We start from the raw sequence: 26,366 nt of genomic DNA, 5'->3' as shown, positions 1-26,366 counted from the left end.
CTTGAAAGCCCTGTGTTTTAGGAACCTCCTATCTACCCCGAACTCCTCCATATAGGCAGATATTTGTGGTCTTATACAGCGGCAGTCAATGTGGTGCATACAGTAATAAATACGAGGAATACATACAGATTACAGTGCTTTACTTTTGTAGCTATACGTACGAATGGTTCAAGGAGCCTGCTTAAAAGGGGAGCGAGGGACACATGACAAAAACACAAACCCTCACTGGTATATGACAGACAATGGTTCGAAGGGCTTGTCTAATGGAAACATGACCCTGAAACCGCCTGTGAGTAGGAGTTCAACAGGCGTGAAGGTTGGAGGGCAGAGTTGAGCTCAGTGAGAAAAGAATAAATGGGGAAAGAAATTGACAGCAGCAGCCTCAGTTGGAGTTCCTATTCGGCCGACGTAAACCACAGTCAGTGGAGAGAATACAAGGCGGACGCGCACGGCTGCACAGCTAATGGTTTGCCACCACAATGTTGTGGGTCATGCCGTTCCAAATTTCAATTACATCTGGTGAGTACACACCCGAGCACACAAACACGCACACTCTATCGGCCTCTCGGTGAGCAGGAAGAGTATTTGCATTCACCCCAGTTTCGTGCTTCACTGACATGCTCAAGACTAAAGTAGCTCTCTAACACAGCACTCAGAGATAGGACCGGACTTCTCTCAATGGAAAGGTAATTGCTTTAAAGAAATGACCCCGGAAAAAAGTCACATGCACACATACTATATTCATTAATAAACACAATACGGCAACCCACAAATTCACACACTTGTGCACAGACACACACACACACCAACAAGGTAAAGACTCTCATAGAAGGAAAACGCGCCTCAAGCTATCTCTCCTGCTCGCTCCACGTTATTGACCTAAATAAGACGTCTAGACAAAGACATCCTCAAGCAAGAGAGAAGGAACTATGACGTCAGAGAGACAAATAGAAACAAATGTTGAGGGGAAAAGCAGAGGACACAGAGACCGAGACAGGAGAGAGACGAGACAAGAAGAAGGAGAGGGTTCAATTGTGCCTCTGATTGGGATTCCTGATTGACTCCTTCTTATAAATGTATTCTTTGTTCAGATTCTTGGCATATTTTTATTGTATTTTTTTCCAAAAGGTAACCATACATTGAAAGCAAAACACTCCTTTATTTTAAGCAGATCATCTCCGCAATAAGGAATTATTTTTCATGACAGAATATTTTGAAACCTTTGGATCACGTTTTTTTTCCCCCATCAGGCTCAACGGATGTACATGAATGGGATAAAGCCTTAACCTGACACGCTAGATGGTTTGTTAACACAGAACCATGTGAGAAGCCGTCATTTTGAAACTGTTTTAACAAGGGCAGACACTTAAAAACGAACGGTCGAAATATGCACGCCATGCGCCGGATGTCCCTCCCCTTCCACTGTCTGTGTGTTGACGTTCTCAAAATCCCTTTGGTTTGAGGAAACGGCAACAAACGTCCAGCTAGCAAGCTACACGCTGAAAATGGCAAGTTGGCCTGCTTGGTTCTTTCGGGGAATGATTGTAATAACTTACAAAAGAAACAGGATTACGGCATTTACTATCTAACTGAGACGTTTTGGAACCGATTGGTGAGATTGCTATGGAAGAAAATGAACTTTCACCTCTGAGGTAACTCCTCCAAGTACCGATTAATGCATAATTGGAAGGGAGAGTGATACACCACCCAAAACATGTGTGAGGTCCTAACAGCTGAGAGTAAAGTAGGATGCACAGAGGAGAGCAGGAGAGAGGTGGAATTAAACTCCTGATAAGATAACGCACTGAGGCTAAAAGAGGGAGGTGAGACACAATGGTAAAAGGACAGGAAGAGAGATGAAGTGAAGATGGAGGAGCACAGACAGTCGTGTGTGTGTGTGTGTGTGTGTGTGTGTGTGTGTGTTGGAAGGCGCTTTAAGCGAGCAAGGGTGACAGGCGAAGACGGAGAGGACAGCTTTGTGTGCAGGCAGACATGGAGCAGCGCTAAATAAAATCAGCCAGCGCTGCAACTAAGTGTGGCTGAAATGTTTACAATACGGCAGCATAATGGAGAGACAGACGGGGAGAGAGGGAGAGAGGGAGAGAGCGAGGGGGGAAGCCTGCCTGCCTGCCTGCCTGCCTGTTATCCAACAGACAGAATAAGAATAAAGAACAGTCTGACTGAGTTAAGTGCTCTGTAAAACATCGGTTATTTTCTATACGAGCCCACACCATGATGCTGTGTGCTTCAGGATATGCAACAGACCTATGACCGGTTTTATTTAACAGCCAAGGCATGCATGTTTCTGGAAATGGTATCTGCGTACACAGATGCATTGTGGGCGCATAGAGTTTGAACAGTCACGTATTTTGGGCAGCGCCGACATGAGCAGCAGGCAAAATTTAAAGCACACAGACCTTCCAGGAACCTCACAGCTGCGTGTAGCAGTGTTGCCAGATTGGATAGAAAAAGTAGCCTAATTTTATTTTCATTAAGGAGAAGAAGAATAGAGGCTTTGGTCTGTCTGTCTGATATCGAGGACTGTCAAGTAAAACAACCGCTTCTCGGTTATCGTGGTAAATGGGTGTAGGTGACAGATGACACAACGTGATGCAGCATGAGTGCAATGTCCTTAAGCGTGAAGGTGGAAGAGTCCCACAGGCGCCGGCTAATTATTACTAATTGGTGGCATTATGTCGCTAGCAGTTGTGTTTAATGTATGAATAGTGACTTTAGCTCTGTGTCATCAGTGTTTCAATGTATCCAATTAAGTGTCTTGTGTCCCCAATCAGTCAAAGAGGCAAAGTATGATCGATAACGAATAACCAATTATCTATCAGCAGGTTCTGTTTGCAACCTATCCATGGACGTGCAGTCCACACAACTATTACTGGATTACTTCGATACTAGGGCTGAACGATTTTGGGGGGGGAATCTAACTGCGATATTCCTGCCAGATATTGCAATTTATGATTCAAGATTGTTTTTAGCTACATATTGCACCTTCTACAATCATGTTAAAGAGGCCCTATGCAGTTTTGGCCATTTCTTCGCCGTTTTCTCGCTTTTTGCTGGCAGGTTTCTCTGTAGAGCTCCCCCTACAGCTTCAGAATAGATAATTGGCAGCTCCTATGTTTACTTGTGACTGACTCCTCGCTCGGTCAATCTGCCGTTTCCTCTTTCTCTGTTCTTCCGACAATGCTTTCCTAGCTTTCTGCTTCTTTTTAGCCGGCTCAGCCACGATGATAGTGTGAAAAAACTCCATCACTACCTTGTTAGCCGGTTCCTGAATGGGCGTATGTGTGCAGTGCCGTGAAGCAATTCGTTACATCGCGAGACATGATATCACGCCATACTTCCTCACGCTGAGGCCGGCGAACAGATTGTTCAAAAAAGGACGTATAGATGTAGATGTATGTCTCTGAGGAAAGCTCAAGGATAACTGGTCGAGTGTTTATCCATCCAACAGTCCTTTTACTTTCAATAAAAATTTTTTAAAAAAAATCACATTTCTGCAAAGAAAAGTACAAAGATGACGTCAGTGGGGTTACATAACAAGCTATTCATTTGAATGAATCTTTTTCTTTGGCTCAAAGGCAATCTAAAAAAAAAAAACGAACATCAGCAGATCCAGTTTTGAAACCTTGAAGAGATGATAGATAAAGTGTACGGGGAAAAACGGAGAGAAATGATCACAAAGGAGATGTTAGCAGTAATGACTTAATGGGAGACAGGAAAAGCTGGCAGATGAGTGAAAGTAAGAGAGGTTTTCATACAGAGAAGAGAAGACTATTTGGGGGAGTAAAGAGACTCCTACCGTCAGTGATTATGACTCCATTCGTGCAGCAAGAACAGCAGAAGGGGGAAGACGGGTAAGAACATCTCTTCATGCTAGAAAAGCTGTAATTATTTTAATTAGCCCTTGTTTAAATCGGAATAGAGGCCCAAAGCTGAGTTGCAGCACAGACTTTAATCCTAATAGTGTGTGCGCGTGCATGCGTGCGTGCGTGCCAGCTATAGATGTCTTATGTGTCTTACTATCCTCAAGAGGAATCACTGCTTTGCTTATATCTGGCTCTGTGTACCAGCCGGGTTCCCCGTCTCCCTGCCTGCTCATCAACAACAAGCTTGCTTATCAGCGTCTCCGTCCATCACTGCAGAAAGTGTCACAGGCGAATGGGGAGTGATAAAAAGTAAGAAAATATTATCTAAAGAGTAACAGGAGCCGTGAGCAGCTCTGTGTGGTTATGGATCATCAGTTTCAGCTTGTACTGCCACACGCAGTTTCCATCCAAATATGGCACAAAGACTCTCCAAAAGAAAATGTACGTGTGATTAAATCCAGAACTGTAATATGAATATTAGGAGAAACCATGGCTCATGACTGGGATCATATCAAACCAAGTAGAAACTGGTTTCAAAGAGGGATCATTAACGTAGTTATAAATGTAACATTGTTTGTATTTTGAACACCATTCATTGTGGAGATTTGTGGATTTTAAAGGCTTATCTAGGGCGTGCATGAAAGAAAATGATGCTATAAACTCGCAATGCCAAATCGAGCCAGGGGCGTATAGTGGGGGGGCCAAGGCCTCTTTTCTACTTTCTACCCCCCTACTTCCAGCGCCCTAGCTCTGACCACACACATCCTCGAACTCGGTATTTATTCAGATCACAACTACACAACTGTAACTTCTCGTGACTGCATCTCGCATGGCTGTCCTGGCAGACATTAAAAACACCTGGCAAAATACGCAAAACTGCCTCTGTGGTCGTTCCATCTGACACACACACACACACACACACACACACACACACGGCTCGTGGCTAGTAACCAGATGTTGTAATTAAAAGAGCTCCAATCAGAACCTCAAACGTTGGAAAATGATGTGGAAAACATGATGGAAATATGACACTATTGTTTATTTTCACGTAATTATGTGAGGAAGGTTACCGTTCCTCATCGGTTCACACAGATCTGATGTTTTCAGCTCTTCATTGGACGTTTTCAATCAGTTTCTATTGCATTTTGTTTTTAAAATCGATAAACGGCTTTCCCACCTCAGCTAAGCACAACAAACTTTTTGGCTGATATTTCAAGTTTTCCTTCCAGCGTCTCCACTCAGGGGACACATAAACACACATTGCAGTCTTCAGCTTCCTACATTCAACAGCCTGAACTCAGACTGCTGTACACACAGCTGAGACTCTCCAAAAATCTGCAGAGAGGAAAAAAAAACAAATGGGTGTGCGTGTGAAAAAAAGAGCCAGATGCAGGAGTCAGCGAAGCTATATTTTTTTTCCCCCTGCTCAGTAGCCAAGGAAACCAACCAAAGATGTCCTCATCCCAGGTCAGAGGTGACGGGTGACGTGTGGGAAATGGCTGCTGGAGGACAAAGAAACTGATGGAGAGAGATTGGATTCTACCATTTATAGCTATAGTGTGTAGTTTCTGTCGCCCCCATGAGGGATTCTAAGTAATGACAACAACACTGTCCACATGACGCAAGCTTTCGGTGGTCAGCCACCACCCTCACCCCTCCCCCACGCAGTCGCTAGTAGAGTTTATCCCTTCAAATCAAGGAGGAAACGGTGTATAAAAAATAAAAAAATGGAGATATGGAGAAAATCAAAATAATATTTTTGACCAAATACATCAATGTTAATATTGCGGCGATATTGTAGGGCTGACTATTGATGCTTTCACAAAATATTAACATAAAGAAAGTTTTGATAAACAATAACCAATAATGTGGATACAAAGACGAAGGGCGCTTTCACACCTGTAGTTTGGTGGACTCGTTGGTGGATTGTTGCATTTTTCATTTGGTTGGGTTTGCTTTCACACCTTCTTTCTTGTCAAACGCACCAAACACTGTAAAGACACGTCACGCGATCGAAACAGTCGCTCGTTTGTTGGAAAAACTCACCTACACTTCTGTTCTCAGACATAATGGAGCAACACCACATTTATAACGTCTTGGGTTTTCTGGTTCCGCTTCAGTGTTTCTAATACTTTAGAACAATGTTTCTCAAATGGGGGTATGTGTACCCTTAGGGGTACTTTGGAGGATTGCAGGGGGTACGTGAGATATTTAACAAAATGTTTAATAGTTACAAGGCTGTTGTCCAGAACATTGTTCCTCTTTATGTAGACGGTGACATTTGTGTCGCCTTCTTTGGACCTATTCTTGCCTTCCTTCCTTCCACTGTCCTATTTTTTTACAAGTTTTTGAAGTTTTTTATACTATTTTGACCTATTCTTGCCTTACTTCCTTCCTTCTACCATCTTTTTGAAAGGTTTTGTCTTTTTTTACAGTTTGTCTCCTTTTCTCGTTAGCATTTAAATGTTGTTTTTTTCAGTTACAAGGCTGCTGTTTAGTAATTCCATCGCTGACAGCGCTGCATTGTTCCTCTTTATAAAGACTTCTTTTTTCTACCAAAAATGATTAGCGCTGGTCAGGGGGTACTTCAATTCAATTCAAAAGGGGTACATTATTGAAAACAGTTTGAGAACCACTGCTTTAGAAGAAGTCGAACAATGATCAGCTGACAGACAGCGAGTGACGGCGAGCGAGATGATGATGTCACACAGACTGATAAGGTCACACAGACGACCAGCGATGTGTGCTCAGAACAGCTTATGGATCTGAAAAGGATCATCCCTTAAATCATATACAAGTCTGTAAATTGTGTGCAAGGTTGAAATTGCAGGCTAGTAAATGCTCTGTTTTTTGGTTCACTTCCTGTATTTGGGTCTTATTGCGTTCTCACCTGAAGTGAACCCAACTCTAGTTCACTTGGAAGCGAGTGTTTTCAAGCGGGCCAGAGTTTGTTTGTTTGGCCCTGCTACACCCTGTAACACCCTGCAGTGCCCTGCTACGCCATGAACTACTACAACTACTATTTCTAGTCACAATTCCATTATCTTTATTGTGACTATAATGGCCACTGTTCATCACACCCCCAACCGGCACCGTCAGACACCGCCTACCAAGAGCCTGGATCTGTCCCAGGTTTCTCCCTAAAAGGAAGTTTTTCCTCGCCACTGTCACACTTGGGGTAATTACTGAAATTGCTGGGTCTTTATAAAATCATAGAGTGTGGTCTAGACCTACTCTATCTGTAAAGTGTGTTGAGATAACTCGTTATGATTTGATACTATAAATAAAACTGAATTGATCCACACCAGAGTTCGTTTCAGCTTTCACACCAGCCCAAATGTGCCGGACTATCCGACCAAACGCTGCAGGGTTTGTTTTAAACGGGCCAAACGAGGTAGGGGTGAAAGAAACCTAAGTGTGTAAGGGCAAATAATAAAACAGCTTGTACTGTAAGTCTGGTAAGTTCAGAAGATTACATCACTTCACTGTAATGCAGCCTTTAAAACCAGGAAAAGACAACACTTGTGTCACATCACGATATTCAATATCCAAAACTGAAGACGATATCTAGCCTCATATATGGATGTCGATATAATATTGATTTATTGCCCAGCCTTAACGTAGCCATACAGAGAAAAACGGAGAGTTTTGTGGAGCCGGTAAGCTTTGTATCAACTCATTTGGCAATGGCTTGAAAGTAACGGACGTTATAGCTTTAAGCTCAAAGTGATACAACAGAGTGTGACAGGGACAAAGAGGAGAGCCTGAATGGTCTTCACAAGGTTTTTATGGCTGATGGGAGATGTGTCCACTCCACCCAGCACGTCTGGGAGCACAGTGACCTCATCATCATCATCTGACTCTGCAGAACGATATGTGCAGCAGCGAGCAACTGGACTGAAGTAGTCATACCGTTCAAACAGATCCTTATCAAACTGGACCCAGCTGGACCGGTTTAACCCCTTATACAAAGATGTTATTTATTCACACTGTACTCATTTATGTCTGTACTGTATTTGTCGACACTGCACCACAATAGAATTTGTACAATCCATTTGAAACAATCTTTTTAACTTAATCCTACTTGTAACCTAATCTCACTTATTTCTACTACATGTTTTTTTTATTTATTTGTTATTGTAGCTATGTTACTTTATACACTTATTGACTTGCTCTTTTCTTACTCTTATTTTACCTTGAATGTGACTGTGAGCAACTGCAACTAAATAATTTCCCTGAGGGAATCAAAGTATTCTGATTCTGTTCAGTCATGTGAAGCGCTTCCATTTTATTTGTTGAGGTTTTGAGATATCTTTCACTCAAAACTTCTGCAATCCATACATGGAAGGTCTAGACCATGAGGATCTAGCATGCGGCTCTTTAGACACTCTCCAGTGGCTCCTTGTGGCTTTGACAAAAACAATTATATGGAAATGAACATAATTACAATTTAGTTTTCATTTATCATTGTTGTAGGCCTAGCATGATTCTTATGATGCCATGTCATTTCTCCGACGCTCCATTGTTCCAACCTCTCAATAACCTGAAAAATTCCCTTTGGTCCTACAGCCCACTAGTCCGACGTCCCACTATGGCCACACCAAGACCTGCCCTTCAATAGCATTTATTGGCCAGGCGTCCATGCTTACGCAAAGGTAACGTAACCCCATTTGTACAGGTCCTATCCCCTGACCAATCGGCTATCCTAACCTTAACCACTCAAGGTTAAATGCCTAACCCCAACCAATCGAGCAGCTTCGTAGGGCGGGTCTTGGCGTGGCCATAGTGGGATTCGTAATTTCGCCACAAAGGGACGTCGGACTAGTGGCCTGTAGGACCAAGGGAATTTTTTGGGTTATTGAGAGGTCGGAACAATGGAGCGTCGGAGAAATGACATGGCATCATAAGAATCATGCTAGGCCTACAACAATGATAAATGAAAACTAAATTATGTTCATTTCCATATAATTGTTTTTGTCAAAGCCAGCAAGAGGAGCTAACTGGTAGATTAAACTCTTAGCTACCAGCGGAGCTAACTGGTAGATTAAACTCTTAGCTACCAGCGGAGCTAACTGGTAGATTAAACTCTTAGCTACCAGCGGAGCTAACTGGTAGATTAAACTCTTAGCTACCAGCTGAGCTAACTGGTAGATTAAACTCTTAGCTACCAGCGGAGCTAACTGGTAGATTAAACTCTTAGCTACCAGCGGAGCTAACTGGTAGATTAAACTCTTAGCTACCAGAGAAGCTAACTGGTAGATTAAACTCTTAGCTACCAGAGAAGCTAACTGGTAGATTAAACTCTTAGCTACCAGAGGCTAGAAGAGACCCACTGTCTATTTGTTCCTGCTGTGGACGCACATCCTCAAGAACACAAAGAAATTATTTCTCTGTTCTTTTTGTAAAGGTTTAGTCATTTCCTGAGACAGCTGATCGCTGCATTAAACGGTGAAGGTAAATTTACGGCACAAGGTAGAAACAGATTGATTTTGAAATAACACAGAGGGATGATGAGTTTAGAAGCTGTATAATAATAAATAATAATATATATATTGCTGTGGGAGGACACACACTTGCTGTATCGCTTCTTTTGTTTGTCTATTTCCAGTCTAGCTTTTTCCGCTCCTGCTTTTTTTTTTTTATATATATATATATATACACACACATACATACACACAAAGAACCGGAGCAATTTGTGCCTTCAGACTGTCTCTCACACACCCTTGAATCACCAGCCCACCATGTCATTATCATTTTCCTCTTTTCTTTAGCTCTCCAGTGACTCGTTCTGCAAGGCTGAATAAATGAAGATGGATGGAGAGAGAGAGAGAGAGAGAGAGAGAGAGAGAGAGAGAGAGAGAGAGAGAGAGAGAGAGAGAGAGAAATGCAAATTTCAATACAGTCTGCACACATGAAGAGGATTTGTTTTCCTCCAACTTCCACACAGTAAAATAATCCATCAAAGCATGGTTCCACATTTTCATATAGTGCTGCCACACATTTCGCACATTAAGAAGTATATATAATAAACTTAAAAAAAAAAAAAAAATAATAATAATCTAACTTAAAGGTGATATGTTAATGTTGTGTTTAGGGCTGTTTCTGCTGCCCCCATGTGGCCAAAACAACTTTGGTTTATGCAGGTTTATGAACCAGGAGAGATGGAAAAGTAGCTAATAAATATCACACACATAAACAGTAGTTACAGTCCTGAAAAAAGGACACTCACACAGTTTTGGGGCGTGGAGGAGAGAAAGGGAGCTGGGTTTGGGTTAGAGGGGTAGTTTGTCATGGGTCCTGTATGTGGTTGCTATGGCAGCAGGTGTGTGCGGTGCCAGGGATCTCCGCCGGTCCCAGTGAAGTCACAGCAGCAGAGTCTGGCAGCCGCACAACATTCCTCTTCTCTAAAAGAGCTAAAAATGCAAATGCACACACACACACAGCATGTGCATGTGTGTTTGTTAGTGACTCACTGACGAGAAGAAGCCCATTCAAAACACACCCACCCACACACAAGCTACCTCAAGTCGGTTCATTTAATCGGACTACAACAAGTCCTCTTTAAGTGCAACACACACACACACACAACTCACAACTCACTTCGTCTCTCTTCATATCTGGTAAATCAGGACACACCCATTGGCATTATAACCAGAACAAGTCAGCTGGAGTGGACAAATAACTGTAATTATGAAGCACTGCTGCAGAAAACAGACAGATAAGAGCAAGGAGAGACTTAAAGAGGCTTACATTTGCTTTCAAACAACTACTTTAGTCTAAAATCACCTAAAAATGTGGTAATTTGAACAAATGTTTTTCTTTACGACGAAAATTCAAGATTGCACATCACTACCAACGTTCCTGCACTGCGGGCAAAATAAAACAGGAGAGATAAAATGCCTCAACATGATACTACACATCATATCGCTCTCTAGTGGGACAGTAGAAGACTTGTTTTTACTTCTTTTTGGCCCACATGGGAGGCAGTGTAAAAAGTTAGCACTAGCTAGCCTGGAAATCCAGAACCAAATCCGAAAGATTAAGGGTTTGGCAATGAAAATGGCCCAACTCGAGGGGCGGCACCAAGCATGCATTTGAAAATCTCACTGCACGCAATTGGATAACACTATGACCAATAACAATACACGGGGTGACGTATCCAGAGCATACCCATACGCTTAGCTACCAGCGGAGCTAAATGGTAGATTAAACTCTTGGCTACCAGAGGAGCTAACTGGTAGATTAAACTCTTGGCTACCAGAGGAGCTAACTGGTAGATTAAACTCTTGCCGTATCCGGTCGACAAAACAGCAAAAACGTCGCCATCTGTTTAGCCCGCCTCTGGCCCGCCTATCAGATACACTGATGTGATTGGTGCAGCTCGGCTACAAGGGCATAGTTAATGAGCATCATTACTGAATGCCAGAGTGACTCGCTGAGCAAATTCAAATTGTGCTCTCGCGAGAACTCTGGATTTCCAGGGTAATTGCTAGCTTCCAAAAGTTGCTCAAAGTCGCCAGATAACGTCACATGCTTATTTGCTATACATGTTGGTGACATCATCGCATATCATTTGACTGTGGTTACTCTGAGAAGCATGCATGAAGCATGCAAGTTAACTATAACATAATATATTTTGCTTTTTCCCCCATTGCTAAATTTGTCACTAGTTGTTTTTTTCAGAAATAAAGCCGTTGAGGAGTCCCTAAATCTAGCGAGAAAGTCGCTAAATTTGCAACACTGATAGCAGGTCATAATGCAATAAAATTATGTTGGAAATGATTTCCTTTTGTTTGTTTTAAAGTCAACAAGCAATTTGTTGTGTGTTAGCAGAATACTGAAAGCAGCAGAAAGGCAGAACTGAGCACACTTTAATTCATTGCACGTACAGTAATATCACAATCGTTATCGCAGTAATCAACAACATTATCGCATTTTGTCCCAATTTTGTGCAGCCCTAAAAGATACCAAAGAGCACTGGTGATGTTGGGGATTTTGTGTGTGTGTTGCCCTCTAGGCTGAATCCCAAAACAACAAAACAACCTGACATGAAGTCTCTAGAGTTCTCCCCCGATCTTATCCAACCTGAGGTTGACACCACACACACACGCTTGGATGACTCCTTTTTTTCTTCGTCTCTCTTCCTTTTCTCAGTATTCCCCCTCACGTTGCGTCCTCTGCCCTTCACTTTTCTACAACCTGTCGAAGCCTATTCAGTGTTTCTCTTTATCCATCCGATGCTCACTCTCTGCTCCTAGAAATGAAATGTCACCCTCTTCTTTGTTTCCCCGCATGTTCAAAGAGAAATTAGTGCCAGTGATAGAAATGTAAACAGTTCGTAGGGCGGTTTGAACAGGAAGTGATTTGTAGATGAACACGTCCTTGCCACAGTCACCCCTGGCAGCCACTCCTAGTGTGTGTTTTCAGTTATTCAAATCTAAAATCCTCTTTATGCTCTGGTGTTTTTTATTTTTTTATTTCCAGCAGTGGAAACCTTGCCACCTGCAGAGTGAAGGTCACTGTTTAAATCCCACATCATTCACACTAACCCTAATGCAGACATGAACACGAGTATTAAGTCTCTCTCTCTGTTATTCTATTTGTCATACTAATTTCCTACAGACACTCTCAAATACATACTTAGAAGTCTTACACGCTTTTAATCTAAAACTGTTAAAGTCCAACTGAGATTACATTGTTTATGATGCAAAAGCGTCCTGTACTCTTTCCAGAAAAACAATCAGCCCATAAGTATAAAATAGATGCTATACTTTTGGTTTTCATGATGCATTCTCTTTGAGTCAAGTCATAAACTTTGCATAAAGCAATAACATCACCGTTCTATCGTTGGCTGAAACAATCTGAAACCGGTTTACTGCTGTGTAGGTTTTCCCAAAATGAAAAACAAGTACTGCAGAGGTCAAGAATCATACATAAAATAGATATTTACAATACAAATATGAAAAATATATTTTAAAAACAAATGTGAAATGTTATGAAATTAAAAGAGCTGTACAGTAACAATAGCAACCAGACAGTATCCCTCCACACAGCACAGACTTTAAACAACAATCCGCTCTCTGGCTGAGGTCTTCTTCTTATCTACAGGCACGGACACACACCTTGTGTCGCATCCTAATTCGCTAAATAAGCATCTCCCGGGGAAAATGCTCATCTATGCTGCATGCTAGATATTGTAGCTAATTAGCCAGCCTGTTATGCAAATTAAACCCAGCTTAAAAACATAGCTGCAAAAGTCAAAATTGGTCAGTTTAAATGCTAAATTGTGTGGTTTATACTGTATTCTTCAACGCCGCTGCTAAATAAACCTGACATCTGTCCTCAGCATGTATGTCACAGTTTGATGTGCAAGTTTGTGTCTTCTTTCGGCCCGTACTGAAGCTTTTAATGAGAAGCTTTGAGGCTAAAGGAACATTTCTAAAGCCTTTCCAGGATTGTTTATCTTCCTTTTAATAAAGAAAGAAACAATAACAACACATTTTAAAATCACTTTGACATCCTTTTTGGACTGAAAAAAAGAGACTTTGTGATTTCAGTTGACCTTAAACAGAAGAGAGCAAGACATGACTATAGCATTATTGGCTCGGACGCTAAAAAAGAAAAGAAGAGAGAACTAGGCAGGGCTGTAGTCAAGTCCACCTTTGTCGAGTCCAAGACAAGTCCAAGACCAGGACTAGTCGAGGACCTAGTCCAAATAAGGGTCAAATTAAGCCACATTATTTACTTAAAATATAAAATTTCCCAATTCTTGAACTTATTACTTGTGATGAAGAATCCAGAGTACAAAGTGCTCACTAACATTGTGTCTGTGGCCAAAATGAATATGGTTGATGCCTGATGATTGAGAAATATGATGCAGCCAGGTGTATACCAGGTGACCAATACCGGTTTTCTGAACGAGCGCGCTTCATCAATGGCTTTGTGTTGAAGGAGGAAGTTACTTTAGAACAAAAGCATATAGTGCTGGACTCGGTCGAGACCAACTAGAAGTTTTGGCGAGTCCAATGGCCGAGTACGCGACAAGTCCGAGTCCAAATACCAACGAGTCCAAGACGAGTCCGAGACAACAGAAAAGCATCTTGAGTCCGGACTCAAGTACTACAGCCCTGGAACTAGGTGCTCCAACAATCACTCATATCATTTGTTGTGAAATTCCTTAAATCAGAAATCTGTGAAATTACAGGTATTACACATTCTGTGTGCAGGTCGGACAGAGAAATCTGCCCCGGAGTTCAACAGTTTTTTTCTCCCACACTCCTGTGAGGCCCAGAATAAATATATAAAATAACAAGATACTGATAAGATTCCTCACAGCGCTCCGATTGGTTTTCAACGTGAAAGCTAGGTGATATGTGTAATCAGTTAATCACTCTTTACAATCGGTCAGGCACCAGTTGTTTTAGACTTGGGGCTGTTTGGAAATGTCTTTCCTTTAACTTGAACCTGAGCTCCAGCGCATGAACCTCTCTTTCTGTGAAGAATACAGTCTAAGATGCAGAACACGGACTTTGAAAACTTTTCTGCAGCAGGATGTCCTCTCACTTGAGGTAGGAAAGAAAGGTTACATTACTGTTTTCAGCTGCAAGGGATTGTTTGTATTTTTTTTCTAATCTAGCATATCCAAAGGATGGTACCAAAAAGACAATATGGTAGACAGCTATGCACGCCACATTTCTGACCCATTAAGCTAAAGTTATACTTTCCCTAGTCTACGTCGACGACGGTTCATTTACGGGATAATTCCGGTGCCACCGGAAGTTCTGTCAGATGTTTCTCACTTTCCACTTTCTTTGAGTTACAGCTATAGTGCGTAGTTTCTGTCGCCCCCATGAGGAATTCTAAGTAATGACAACAAAACTTCCACATGACGCAAGCCTTCGGTGATCGCGCACCACCCCTCCTCCTCCACGCAGTTGCTAGTAGCCAAGGAGAACTTTTCAGAAGAGGTCATTATCTTCACTTGAGTTTCTGCTTGCGAAAGTCGCCAGACGCCACAATCTTCTGAACATACTGAGAAATACAGAGAGAGCTGTATTAATTCATTAATTAGCTTTGAAACAACTCATTTGGCAATTTCTCAATTGTAACGGACGTTCATTAATATCAAAAAGTTACGCACTAAAGCTTTAACTTTAAAGCTACATTGTAGAATTTCTCCCCTCTAGCGGTGAAATTGTATATGACAACCAACTGAATATTACTTTCTAGCCCCTCCCATTCCGAGTGCATTTTAACTCCTACGGTGGCCGTATTAGTCCAAGAAGTACGACTTCGTCCGTGAGTGTTCCTTCCAGTGTAATAATAGTTTTGTGTTATTTTGGTACCATTTCATTGCTAACATCAGCTATCAGGTTCCCAAACATATACAATGTATAATGTTAGTAAAGTATCAGTGCTATCGTTATTCTGTATATTGTACAAGATTGTAAGGCAATGTTTACAGCGTAGAAGACAAGCAACGAAGGTTTGTGTTTTTAATGTTTCTCTAAGCAGTACGAACAATGTCGATGAAACCGAAATTAGCTCTTAGTATCTCCATCGTTTACACGCAGCTGTCTAGCTGTAGCTAGTCTGTGTTACAACTGCACATGACAGGAGTTGTCTGCCAGGGAAATCACGACACATATGATTACGTTTATGTTACAAGGTAAACAATCCTTTTTCATCATTGACGCGAGGAAAAGTATCCTTAGACGACATTCTAGCGTTATGCACAACCATGCACCAAGCAACTATAAAACTTTGAATTTACACAAACAGGGAGCGGTGGATTTTTGCAAATCTCACTACAGGCTGTAGGTGGAGCCAGAGGAGCTGGATTATTTTTAAATGACCTGCTTCATGTAGTTCTACTGGAACATAGGGTCAGTTTCAGTAAATATGACAGAAAGTTAGTTTTATAAGTCTTACCTACTGCATCTTAAATGTGAATATTTTTTAGGGTCTTCTCTCCTCTGTGACAGTAAACTGAATATCTTTGAGTTGTGGAAAAATCAAGACATTTGAGGACGTCATCTCGGGCTTTTGGAAACACTGATCCACTTTTTTTTTTTACCACTTTTTACACTTAATAGACCAAACAACTGATCGATTAATCGAGAAAATCATCAACACATTAAATCAACTATGTAAATAATTGTTAGTCCGGGGCGACCTCTAGCCCAGTAAGAGCGTGCGCACCATGTAGGCTGAGTCCTTTGCAGCAGCCCGGGTTCAAATCCGACCAGCAGCCCTTTACAGCGTGCCATCCCTCATCTCTCTCCCACCGTTACAGTCTATCCCATGTCACCTTCAAATGAAGGGAACAAAGCCCCCAAAAAAATAAATCTTAAAAAAATAAAATAATAATTGTTAATCGTAGTCGATTACAATTTTGTTTGCATTACTGGTAGTACACTCAGAAATACGTTAATGTCCCTTCAAGACCCACTGGCCAATTTCCTACACTTAAGCACTTTAAGGTTGTTTACCTGAGTGGAGCCACAGTTTTCAGACCACTTTGTGTCACTTAATAGGAAAAGTCTACATTTTCTATTGGAATAATCTTTTTATACAGTTTATTTTGTATGAGGGACAGTGGATTAGTAAATAAATAGGTTTTTTTGCTTTTAGCTACAAGACGAGTCTTGTGTGTGCAAAGGTTACGAAACACAAGTCAGTTTTAAAAGGTCCAATGTGTGGGAATTTCTCCCATCTAGCGTAATCCTTTTCCTGGGCGAAGAAGAAGACTCCTGTTCCTGAAATTTGGATTTTGAATACGTGTGGTCCTCCATGTTTCCTTCTTCAAACTTGCCGGGGCCGGGAAGCTACTATACCCATTAGCAGCATCAGCAGCACCTGTGAGTTTATCATGTGACAGAGAAAACGCGAAAGGCGGAGCAGTACGTCCTGTATGTCCCTTACCGGCTAACGTATTTCAAGATGGAGCATGAATATGGAGCGTCTACCCCAGTTCATGCAAACGTAAATGTAAAATTTCAAGCCAATAGGAATACTTGGAATTGATGGTGGTGGTCAATATTCATGAAAAAGGACAAGTTTGTGAAGAGGCAACACAGATTTTCATGATTAACAACTAAACACGTTACACACTGGACCTTTAAATTTACTGCAATATTCTTTCACTGCCATCACTGAAGTGCTCTCTGGCACGGCCCCTACTCTTGCTGCGCACCTGCCAGTCATCTGCAATCAGCACACCTGTCTGCAATCAAGCCAACAACAGCCAGTCAGCCTGAATATTCCACTTAGACTCTAAAATGAAGAAGAATATAAATGTATTGATTTTGCTATATTACAGGCAAAAAAAAGACTATCTCTCTCATCTGGAAGACCATGGAGGCACCTACAATTGGTGCTTGGATCATGAATATGGCACAGTGTACAGAGAGGCAAATTGGGGGTGTATGAAAAAATCTGGAGGCCGTTTGACCGGTTTGTAAAAGACGAAGACGTAGGGGAGCTGCTACTGTGATACTGTCATATCATTTGCTTTTTGGATGTTGTAGAACGGCAGAGGTTGAGAGAGACATTTTATTGTGCGTGTGTGTGTGTGTGGGGGGGGGTGGGATTAATTAAAAACATTGTTTAAAAAAAATTGCTTTCAAGTACTTCATACAAGACTGCCGCAATGAATGCCGCCTTGTAGAGCTTCTTATGTTGTAAATGAATTTACAGTAACTCTCATATCTGTATCTGCCTCAAACATTCACATCTGCTGTCTTGGATTCATTTTGGAGAAACTTTGCTACATTCAGGAAATTCTTTTCAGCTTTAAGATGAAATAATCTACAAGACAAGCAGCGGAAAACACAAACAAAGGCATTCTTTGTTTCAGTGTTTGTACTAAATAACAGTAGCAACCTCCTCAACACTTTAGCTACAGTGTGCAAGATCTGACAAGGACAGCTGGGTAATGTGTGTGGCTTTACAATCTGAAGATGCCGTCCAGAACCTTCAGTATCCACAATGAATGCGGCTTTGTAGAGCTTCCTCGGTTGTCTGGAAAGAGTCGATTTGCATTTAAGGCTGCACTTTGTGCTGATTTTTGTCATGAGGTGTTTCAGAGCTTTGTCTCCCTGGCAGTCACACACATTAAACTGCGGAGCAGCAGCTGTGATGAGGTGGTGTGTGTTCCCGGAGAGATGTGGCACCAGCAGCGGGATGATACTGGGAGACAGAAGGCTCTCAGTGGCCCAGATTGCTTTGCATGCTAAATCACAGGCGATACATTGTCATTACTCTTGACCGGTTTCCAGGAGAACGTTGTTTAGAAATCATTGTTGGCTTCTCGGCACAGCAGGAGAGGGATGGAGAATTAGAGCGAATGCAACAAAGTGAGAACAATAACACCAAGAAAAACAAATATCAAAGTGCCACTGAATGAAGGACGGGGGAGGACAAAAGAAAACACAATGCAGAGGCTCATACGCTGCGCAAGGAGGCAGAGTGGGATAAGAAACTGAGAAGGGACAAAAATAAACTCGTATCAGGTTCCCACTGTGGCCTTGATATGAAATTCCATGACTTTTCCATGACTTTCCATAATAGAGTGGAGGCACATCTGTGCACTTGTATTTATTTTAAAACTTGTATGGTTTTTATGGTTCTGTTTCTAAGGTCATGATGATTTATAGAGACATGTTGCATTTACTTAACTAAAAAAAAAACAGTGACAACACCCTGAACTGTGAAACTTCCCTTAATACTTTTCCCGTTTGAACTTTTTGAACTCCCCTTCAGAACACAAGACAAAATAAAGAGTTTACTTGCAAAATATAATGTGCAAAAATAATTGGTTCTCTCGATTGCGTTGGTTTCTGTGATCGCTAGAAGCCGAAATAGCAATCAAAATCCGGTTAATTGCACAGCCCCCAAACGCATCGATTGCTATTTAAATTCCCAGAAATTTGGTGACCACTGGACACCCTGCTGTAACACTAAACACAGTCTGGCGGTCAAACTGTGAGGCATCAGAAGGCTCTGACGGTGTCCTTACAGCGAGCAGTCAGGCTGCACACCGGCCTGTCAGGAAGACATCCAACCATGGCTCCCCCCCTGAGCCTCAGCCTGGTAAACCTGTGTGTGTGTGTGTGTGTGTGTGTGTGTGTGTGTTTTAAATCCCACACCGCTCTCCCCTCCCAGGCCTGAGTGACTGCTGTGTCTACGGCGGAGCCTCGTGTTTGCCTTCTAGCCTGTTCCTGAGTAATGCTGTAAGCTAATCGCTGACGGTTTGCTGTGGAAAAATTAATATAACAGCCTGAGCACCAATGGGTTTAACTCGCTCTTTATACATGATGAAGCAGCGCTCTGGCAACCGCTCCAGCTCATCTGGCGGCGATGAATCGCAATGCATGAATGAGTGAATACAAGCCTGAACGATGGAGGAGGAACTGTCAAACAGTTACAGACTTTTCATTTAGTTTTTGCACATTTGTGGATGTAGTTGTTATTGCATTAATTGCGAGACATGGCTTTTCTGCTGTGTTCTCAAAACACACAAGTACAACCGAATATACACTTCTCTATTGAAAAGATACTCACCCAATTTCACAACTTAATTAGCCAGAGAGAAAATGATAGTTTAAAGTTATGATAAGCTCGTCTTCCTATTCGGTTTTGCTTTTCTCCGGCTGAACATCCTGAAGGAGCACCAGCAGGCTTTTTTCTTAAGCCAGCCAAGCACACAAAGTTATTTTCTTATTAAACTAGAGGGGAAGGGAGAGTTATTTCTGGCTTCAAGGGTCAATAGGTGACTGGCCGTTGGAGATTTTTCAAGGGTTGGATGGACGTGGAACTCTCCTGGATGAATCATCAGTACAAAAGATGTGAAAAATATTGCTCTTCGATTAAAAAAAAAAAAAGATACAAGTTGCTGTGTTGTGGAATAACGTAATGTAACAATCCTCAGCGGCCCCAAGGGGTCTGACTCACAAAATGGAGGGGAAAAAAACGATCACAAAGAGACACAAAATGACCACAAACGACACAAAACAACTACAAAGAGACACAAAATTACTAACAATAAACATAAACTGACTGTAAATAGACACCAGACACCCAAAGCTACTACAAACAGATGCACAACACAACAAAACCACCATAAAAAAAGATGCCAAACGACTACAAAGAGACGCAAAACCCGAAAAACACCACAAGGAAGTGCAAAAGACTTAAAAAAATAGACACAAAACGACTACAAATGTCCCAAAACCACCAGGAATGACTCAAAATAGATGCAACCACCAGAAAAAGACGCAAAACAACTATGAAGAGACGCAAAACAACCACAAACAGACACGAAACAACCACATAAGAAAAGTCAAACAACTAAAAATAGATGCAAAACCCACCTCAAAAAAATGCAAATCAACAAAAAGTATACGCAAAATAACTACAAGGAGACACAAAACGACCACATAAAAAAAAGTTAAAACGACTAAAAATAGATGCAAAATGTATTGATTGCAAAACGACTACGAAGAGATGCAAAACAACCACAAGATGACCACAAAGAGACACGAAACGACCACATAAGATAAGTCAAACAACTAAAAATAGATGCAAAACCCACCTCAAAAATATGCAAAACAACTAAAAATATACGCAAAATTACTACAATGAGACACAAAACTTCTACACATCGATGCAAAATGGCCACAAAGGGATGCAAAATGGCAGGACTGCTCCACCCTCAGTGCAAGAAGGAGCACTACCGCAGGTCCTTCATTCCAGCAGCACTCAGACTCTTTAATGCAACATCGTAATGTAGCACTGCTAGCTGTTTCTGCAATATGAGCCATCACTGGACAATATTTTGCACTATGCATATTTATTTATTTTTTATTTATTTATTTTTTATCACTTTGCTACCTCCAACTGTGCAATATGTCATCTCTACTCATCCAGACCTTACTCCTCTATACATCTGTGTTTATATACTGTCTGTTTATATAAGGGTGTTTGTGTAAATATGTATTATTATTATTTCTATTTTTCTATTTCTATACTTTATGTATATTTTTCCCGCCTATGTCTACTTAATGTGTATTTGTGTTATTCTGATGTGTGTACATTTCTTTTGAGCTGCTGTAGCACAGGAATTTCCCCCAGTGTGGGATTAATCTATCTTACCTTAAAAGTAGACTGAGACTCTGAGTTTGGGTCTCTTGTTCCTATGTATACAGGGCGGGGGGTCTCTGACATGTCTGTGCCCAGGGGCCCATTGTCTTATAATCTGTCCACATATATAACCGATTTGACCCTTTGTTGCATGTCAGACCGTCTCTCTCTCTCTTCTCATTTCATGTCTGTCTGTCTGTCTCTGTCTACATTAGCAACTGTACAATAAAAGGCAAAGATGCCGAATAAACATCCCTTTCTTAGCTTTGTGACCATGTATGTTTCAGATAAAGTCCAATGAGTTTTGAAATGGTTTATTTAGCCTCTGAAGTAGGAAACATTTTCTCCATCCATTAGGGGTGCACGATTCAGAAAATGTCACGATTCAATTTGATATAGATTTTTAGGCTCACGATTCGATTCAAAATCAATTTGATTCAAAAACGATTCTCGACTAAGAAAAATGATTCACAGTATTTAAATGTAGTTACTTTTCCCATGTGATTGCAGTAGACATACATTTTTTGCACACCCCTACAACCCATATTCAAAATCACCAAGTAGGGCTGCAGCTAATCTGCCGATTCATTTTATTCTATTTAACACTCTAAATATTTAATTTTCGGTCACACAAAAAAGCAAATTGTCATATTTGAGAAGCTGGGCCAGAGGATGTTTGCTTGAAAGAATGACCAATACATTTTTTGTCAATCGACTGATCGATTAATCGTTGCAGCTCCGTCTCGATTTTTGGAGATACAAGGTTTTTACTGGACAGTGACAAAATTACACAATGTAGTTAAAGCTCCATTGTGTAATGTTTTGAGTTGATTCTTAGCAAAAACCTCTTTGTTCTTTCACAAATATGTGCTCGTTCATGTGTAATTACTTCCGCCAACTAATCAAAGTATTCCCATAAGCGTAGAATCTGACATTCAGAATACGTACGAGCGAGTCGCTCGAATGATGGCCGCCATGTAGCGCCTCCATCTTTAAAATACATTAGCCAAAGAGGGACATACCTCCGCATTTCGCCCTCTTACACCTAGTGGCACTGTGATGAATGCCAGGGGGAGATTACTCGCCAGGGAAGCGAAAAAGAGAATTAAAAACGACAACGCAACAAGACCAAAGTTAATACTGGAGTGGCTAGAACAGCTGCGTGGAAACAACGGAGATACTAAGAGATCATTTCGGGTTCGGCCACCGTAGAAGTTAAAACACGCTCGGAATGGGAGGGGCTAGAAAGTAATATTCAGTTGGTTGTCGTATACAACAAATTCTACAATGTAGCTTTAAAGAAAAATCTAAAAATGGAAATATACGTTGGGGGGGAAAATACATCTATGAACTACGGTCACTGTAAGATCTGAGTTGAACCAATCTTCTCTTTTCCATCCTCACAGGAACAAATGTACCTTGACACATCTCTGTGTGTGTGTGCAGTACTGTAAATGAATATGTATGCATGTGCAGGTCCAGATGATTATGTGTTTATCAATTCAACCGTATCGTCGCTGCCAGAAAAAAAGTGTGAAATCTAAAAATGACTAAAACGATTACTCAGTTATCAAAACTGTTGCCAATTACTTGACTAATCTAACTTCAACTGAAAATCTGCGCAAGGATTTGGTTCCGACGGTCAGTCTTTTGCCCGTTATTAATATTGCGACATATTTCGGAGGATTCTAAGAGGTATTGGTACCCAGCCCCGGCTGTCACAGCTGATCGGTTACTATGGCCGAATAAATTAAGAAAAGAGCGATCACTACGGACGATGAAACTTCAAAAACAAATGAAAGTGAGAATCAACAACACCCAACAAACTGCAGTTACAGCTTAGCGCCACAGATGGCGCCAAAGACAACGAAACAGAGATCTTCCAGATTGTAACTTTAACTTTTTCCATTTTCTACTAATCTGAGGATTAATTTTCTCAATATTTAAGACTTTTTGTCAACAAAAAGTCACAAAATTGTGGGGAAAAAATGGAATGAATATAAAAATCACAGAGCTCAAACTGTTGTCTTTTTCTGAGCCCAAAAACCAAAGATATTCAGTTTACAATCATATAATCAAGCAGAATATCGTCACGTTTCATAAAGCTGGATCTAGAAAAAGTTTGGAATCTTTGCTTGGAAATGACTGAAACGTTAATTATCAAAACGGTTGCCGATTACGTGTCTAATCTAACTGATCAAGAATTTGGTGCCAACTGTCAGTCTTAGCCAGTCATTAATAATCTGACATATTTCGGAGGATTCTGAAAGGTTCTGTATTGATACCCAGCCCCGGCTGTCACAGCTGATCGGGCCTGTCACTGACATCACGCCTCTCATCTGTCCATCCTTTCATGCTCTTCCTCCCCAGCAGCAGTCAAAGGACTCTGTTCAGCTGGGTCTTCCAGATGGGACTCGCTGGGCTGACTCCTGGCCGCTCATACAGTACAGATGCATCAAATGTGAGAAGGTCCTAAACCTCCTTTAGCAATCTTTAAAGGGATAGCTTGAATGTTTTGAAGTGTGGTTGCATGAGCTTCTTCTCCATAGTCAGGAGGAGGGTCTGGCTAGTCCACACATAGCATTCCGAGATAAGAGAAAAACGTGCATTTCTTTAAACCAATCACAATCGTCATGTGTTTTTAGTCCTTTAACGTTTTTATGTTCAAAAGTTGTACTGACACAGAAGCTAAGCAACGTACTGCTGTGGACGGGGGTAGCAGCTAAACACATTTTACACACCTAAACACATTGATATCTGTTTAAGTGTACGCTATATTTAGAATATTTTACCTTGCTGTCAGACAGGTCGTTATGATGGGGAACTGAAGCCGTTATCTCTGCTCTCTTCAAAGCCACCAGACTCCTTTGACAAAAACGGTAATTTTACCTCGCAGAACATGGGAGTTGCTGCTCTACTGCTGCCTCCATCAGTTAGTTTGTGTTATTGTGTGATTTTCGTGTTTTCAAGGGGTTTGTTCGGATTCACCAAAGTCAGACAATAACACAAACAAACCAACCGATCGGGGCAGCAACTCCTGTGTTCTGTGAGGTAAAATTACTGTTTTTGTCAAAAGGAGTCTGGTGGCATTGAAGAGAGCAGAGATAACTGCTTCAGTTCCCTGTCGTAAAGGGCCGTCTGAAATGTTTAAAATGAGTTTAGCTGCTGCCCCCCGTCCACAGCAGGACATTGCTTAGCGTCCGAGTCGGTACTCGTGTCTGTTTCTCCAAACTGGGGGGGGCGTGCCGACCGCCATCTACTGTAGCTAACACACGGAGTATGGAGAAGTAGCTCAGCCCCACTTCAAAAGATCTGAACTATCCCTTTAACGTCCTCCTCCTGTCTGATTTCAGACGAGGTGACACATAACCTGAGGCGGAGCGGATATGTTAGACATTAATGATCCCCTAACATGATCCTCACTTCCCCACCTGGCTCCTTCGGTGACCTGCAACCTGAGCACAGGTGAGGGTGGAAAAAGCTACGTCTACTTTACTACATGTCAGAGAGAAATATTGTACTTTTTACTCCACTACATGCATATGACAGCTGCAGTTACTTTTCATATGAAGATCTGACCTGAAACAACATGAGATATATTGTGTAGAAATGCATCACATTATTAAAAATTAAACCTGTGGTTCCCTGTGCTTTTTGGCTTGTGGCTCCTTAAATGTATTTGGCCCTTTGACAACTTTCAGATATCTACTGTATAAGAGACATTTTCCCCTCTAAACTCCTGAAATGGTTTCATTTAAATAACCGTTTGAGGCCCATCCCAGTTTTTAATCTGGTGACCCTTTGGGGGGGCCTGACCCTGCACTGAACTAAACAAACAGATATCAAGCAATTAAATCCAGCTCCACCTTGGCCTGATTTACACACTGATGCATCATATTAACAATCTAATGATGTCATATATGTAATAATAATAAATCAGTCACAGAGGACAGTTTTCATCCAGAACAAGTACTTTAAGTACATTTTGCGGATCACACTGAGTTCAGTAGTAGTTTAAATGCAGGACGTTTACTTGTAGGGGAGTATTTTTTTTTTAATCATTTTACCCAAGTTAAGGATCTGAGAAATTCCTCCACCACTGTTCCAGACTAGACCAAGGCCATACTTATATATTAAAGATAAGAGTACACCCTGATGACGTTAATCTGCAGTGTGTGAGTGCGTGCGGTGCATTTGTTTCCAATATTCCCACAGAACATTCCTGCAGAGACTTTCTTGGTATTTAATCCTTTCAAAACGTGTTAAAGCACATTATAAGGGGGAAACTAATCCTTAAGGACCTTTTAATTGCATGTTTTATGAATCACCATGCAGCAGTTCAATGTCACACAGAAAAGCAAAGACTCAGAAGTCCAAAGTTGTGTGTTACTTTTGCACAGCTATCATATCATCTGAGAATGTGGCGTGGCTACTTTGAAACCTCAGGCAAAGCACAAAGACGGAGAATGTGGAAATTGTTTGTTGTTTGAAATTACGCACATGTGACGCGCGTAAAAAGGACGCGAAATGAGGGATTATTGGAGGACTTGTGCCACAAGGTGTGCAGCTGTCAAACTCCTGTATGGCCTTAGAGGACGCAGGTGAGGGGTAGACTGGTCTGTGAACCGTGGCTGTGTTTGGAGGCTAAATTAAACCCGACCTGCGAACACCGTGTCTCCATTTTTTAACTCCAGCTTCACTTATTTTAAGAGATTTCCCACATGAAGGTGTTATTTTACGCCATCATTCCCCAGACATGCTTATATTCCCTTGAGGGGGGAGCTTTACGTGTAAAATGGAGCAAAGACAACTGGAAACATGTCATGTTTTCTTACCTTGATGATGCTGCTCCGTCGAGGTGCTGCCTTCAACGTATCCAGGAGAATGGTGTCGGTGTCCTGACCGCCACCGGGGAGGATGACACCGCTCCGCCGGCCGCGGGATGCTCTCGGCGGGACGAACTCCGGCGCTCCGTCGCTGCACAGCCCGTCTCCATCGCGCTCAGACATGTCGACGGGAAAGGCAAAAGAGTTCTCGATTTATAAAACACCGGGTGAGAAAAATTAATCAAGTCGTCGGATCTGACCCGAATAAAGTTTGACTTGGCTGCACGTGGATGCCATTTATTAAAGGAGAAATGGGTTTCCCTAAAGCAGCAGACTGGAGGAAACTAATCTCTCCAATTTCGTTAATTATGAACAGCTTCTCATAGTCACTGAACAGCGAGCCGTGTTGACTTCAGTCCATTCCTGCTCCACTCAATGAGAGTCGCTGCTGAAATCAGAGCATCACAAGCACTATACAGTGGCGACTTGGATGAAAACTGGGCACTGGTGCGCT

At 41.6% G+C, this 26,366-nt stretch overlaps 1 protein-coding gene across 1 annotated transcript in view; it reads right to left on the bottom strand.

The window, feature by feature from the left end:
• The window catches only part of plcl1 (phospholipase C like 1), a 91,940-nt gene extending 65,892 nt beyond the window's left edge, over window positions 1-26,048 (bottom strand). The window contains exon 1 of the mRNA XM_078262622.1: window positions 25,862-26,048. Coding sequence (XP_078118748.1) covers window positions 25,862-26,035 — 174 coding nt within the window. The 5' untranslated portion in view covers window positions 26,036-26,048. The remainder of the gene's footprint in view (window positions 1-25,861) is intronic.
• Between the last annotated feature and the right edge of the window lie 318 nt (window positions 26,049-26,366).

The sequence above is a fragment of the Sander vitreus genome, chromosome 11, assembly GCF_031162955.1.
Source record: "Sander vitreus isolate 19-12246 chromosome 11, sanVit1, whole genome shotgun sequence".
Taxonomy (NCBI): Eukaryota; Metazoa; Chordata; class Actinopteri; order Perciformes; family Percidae; genus Sander; species Sander vitreus.
This window is presented reverse-complemented; position numbering and strand designations above follow the sequence as displayed.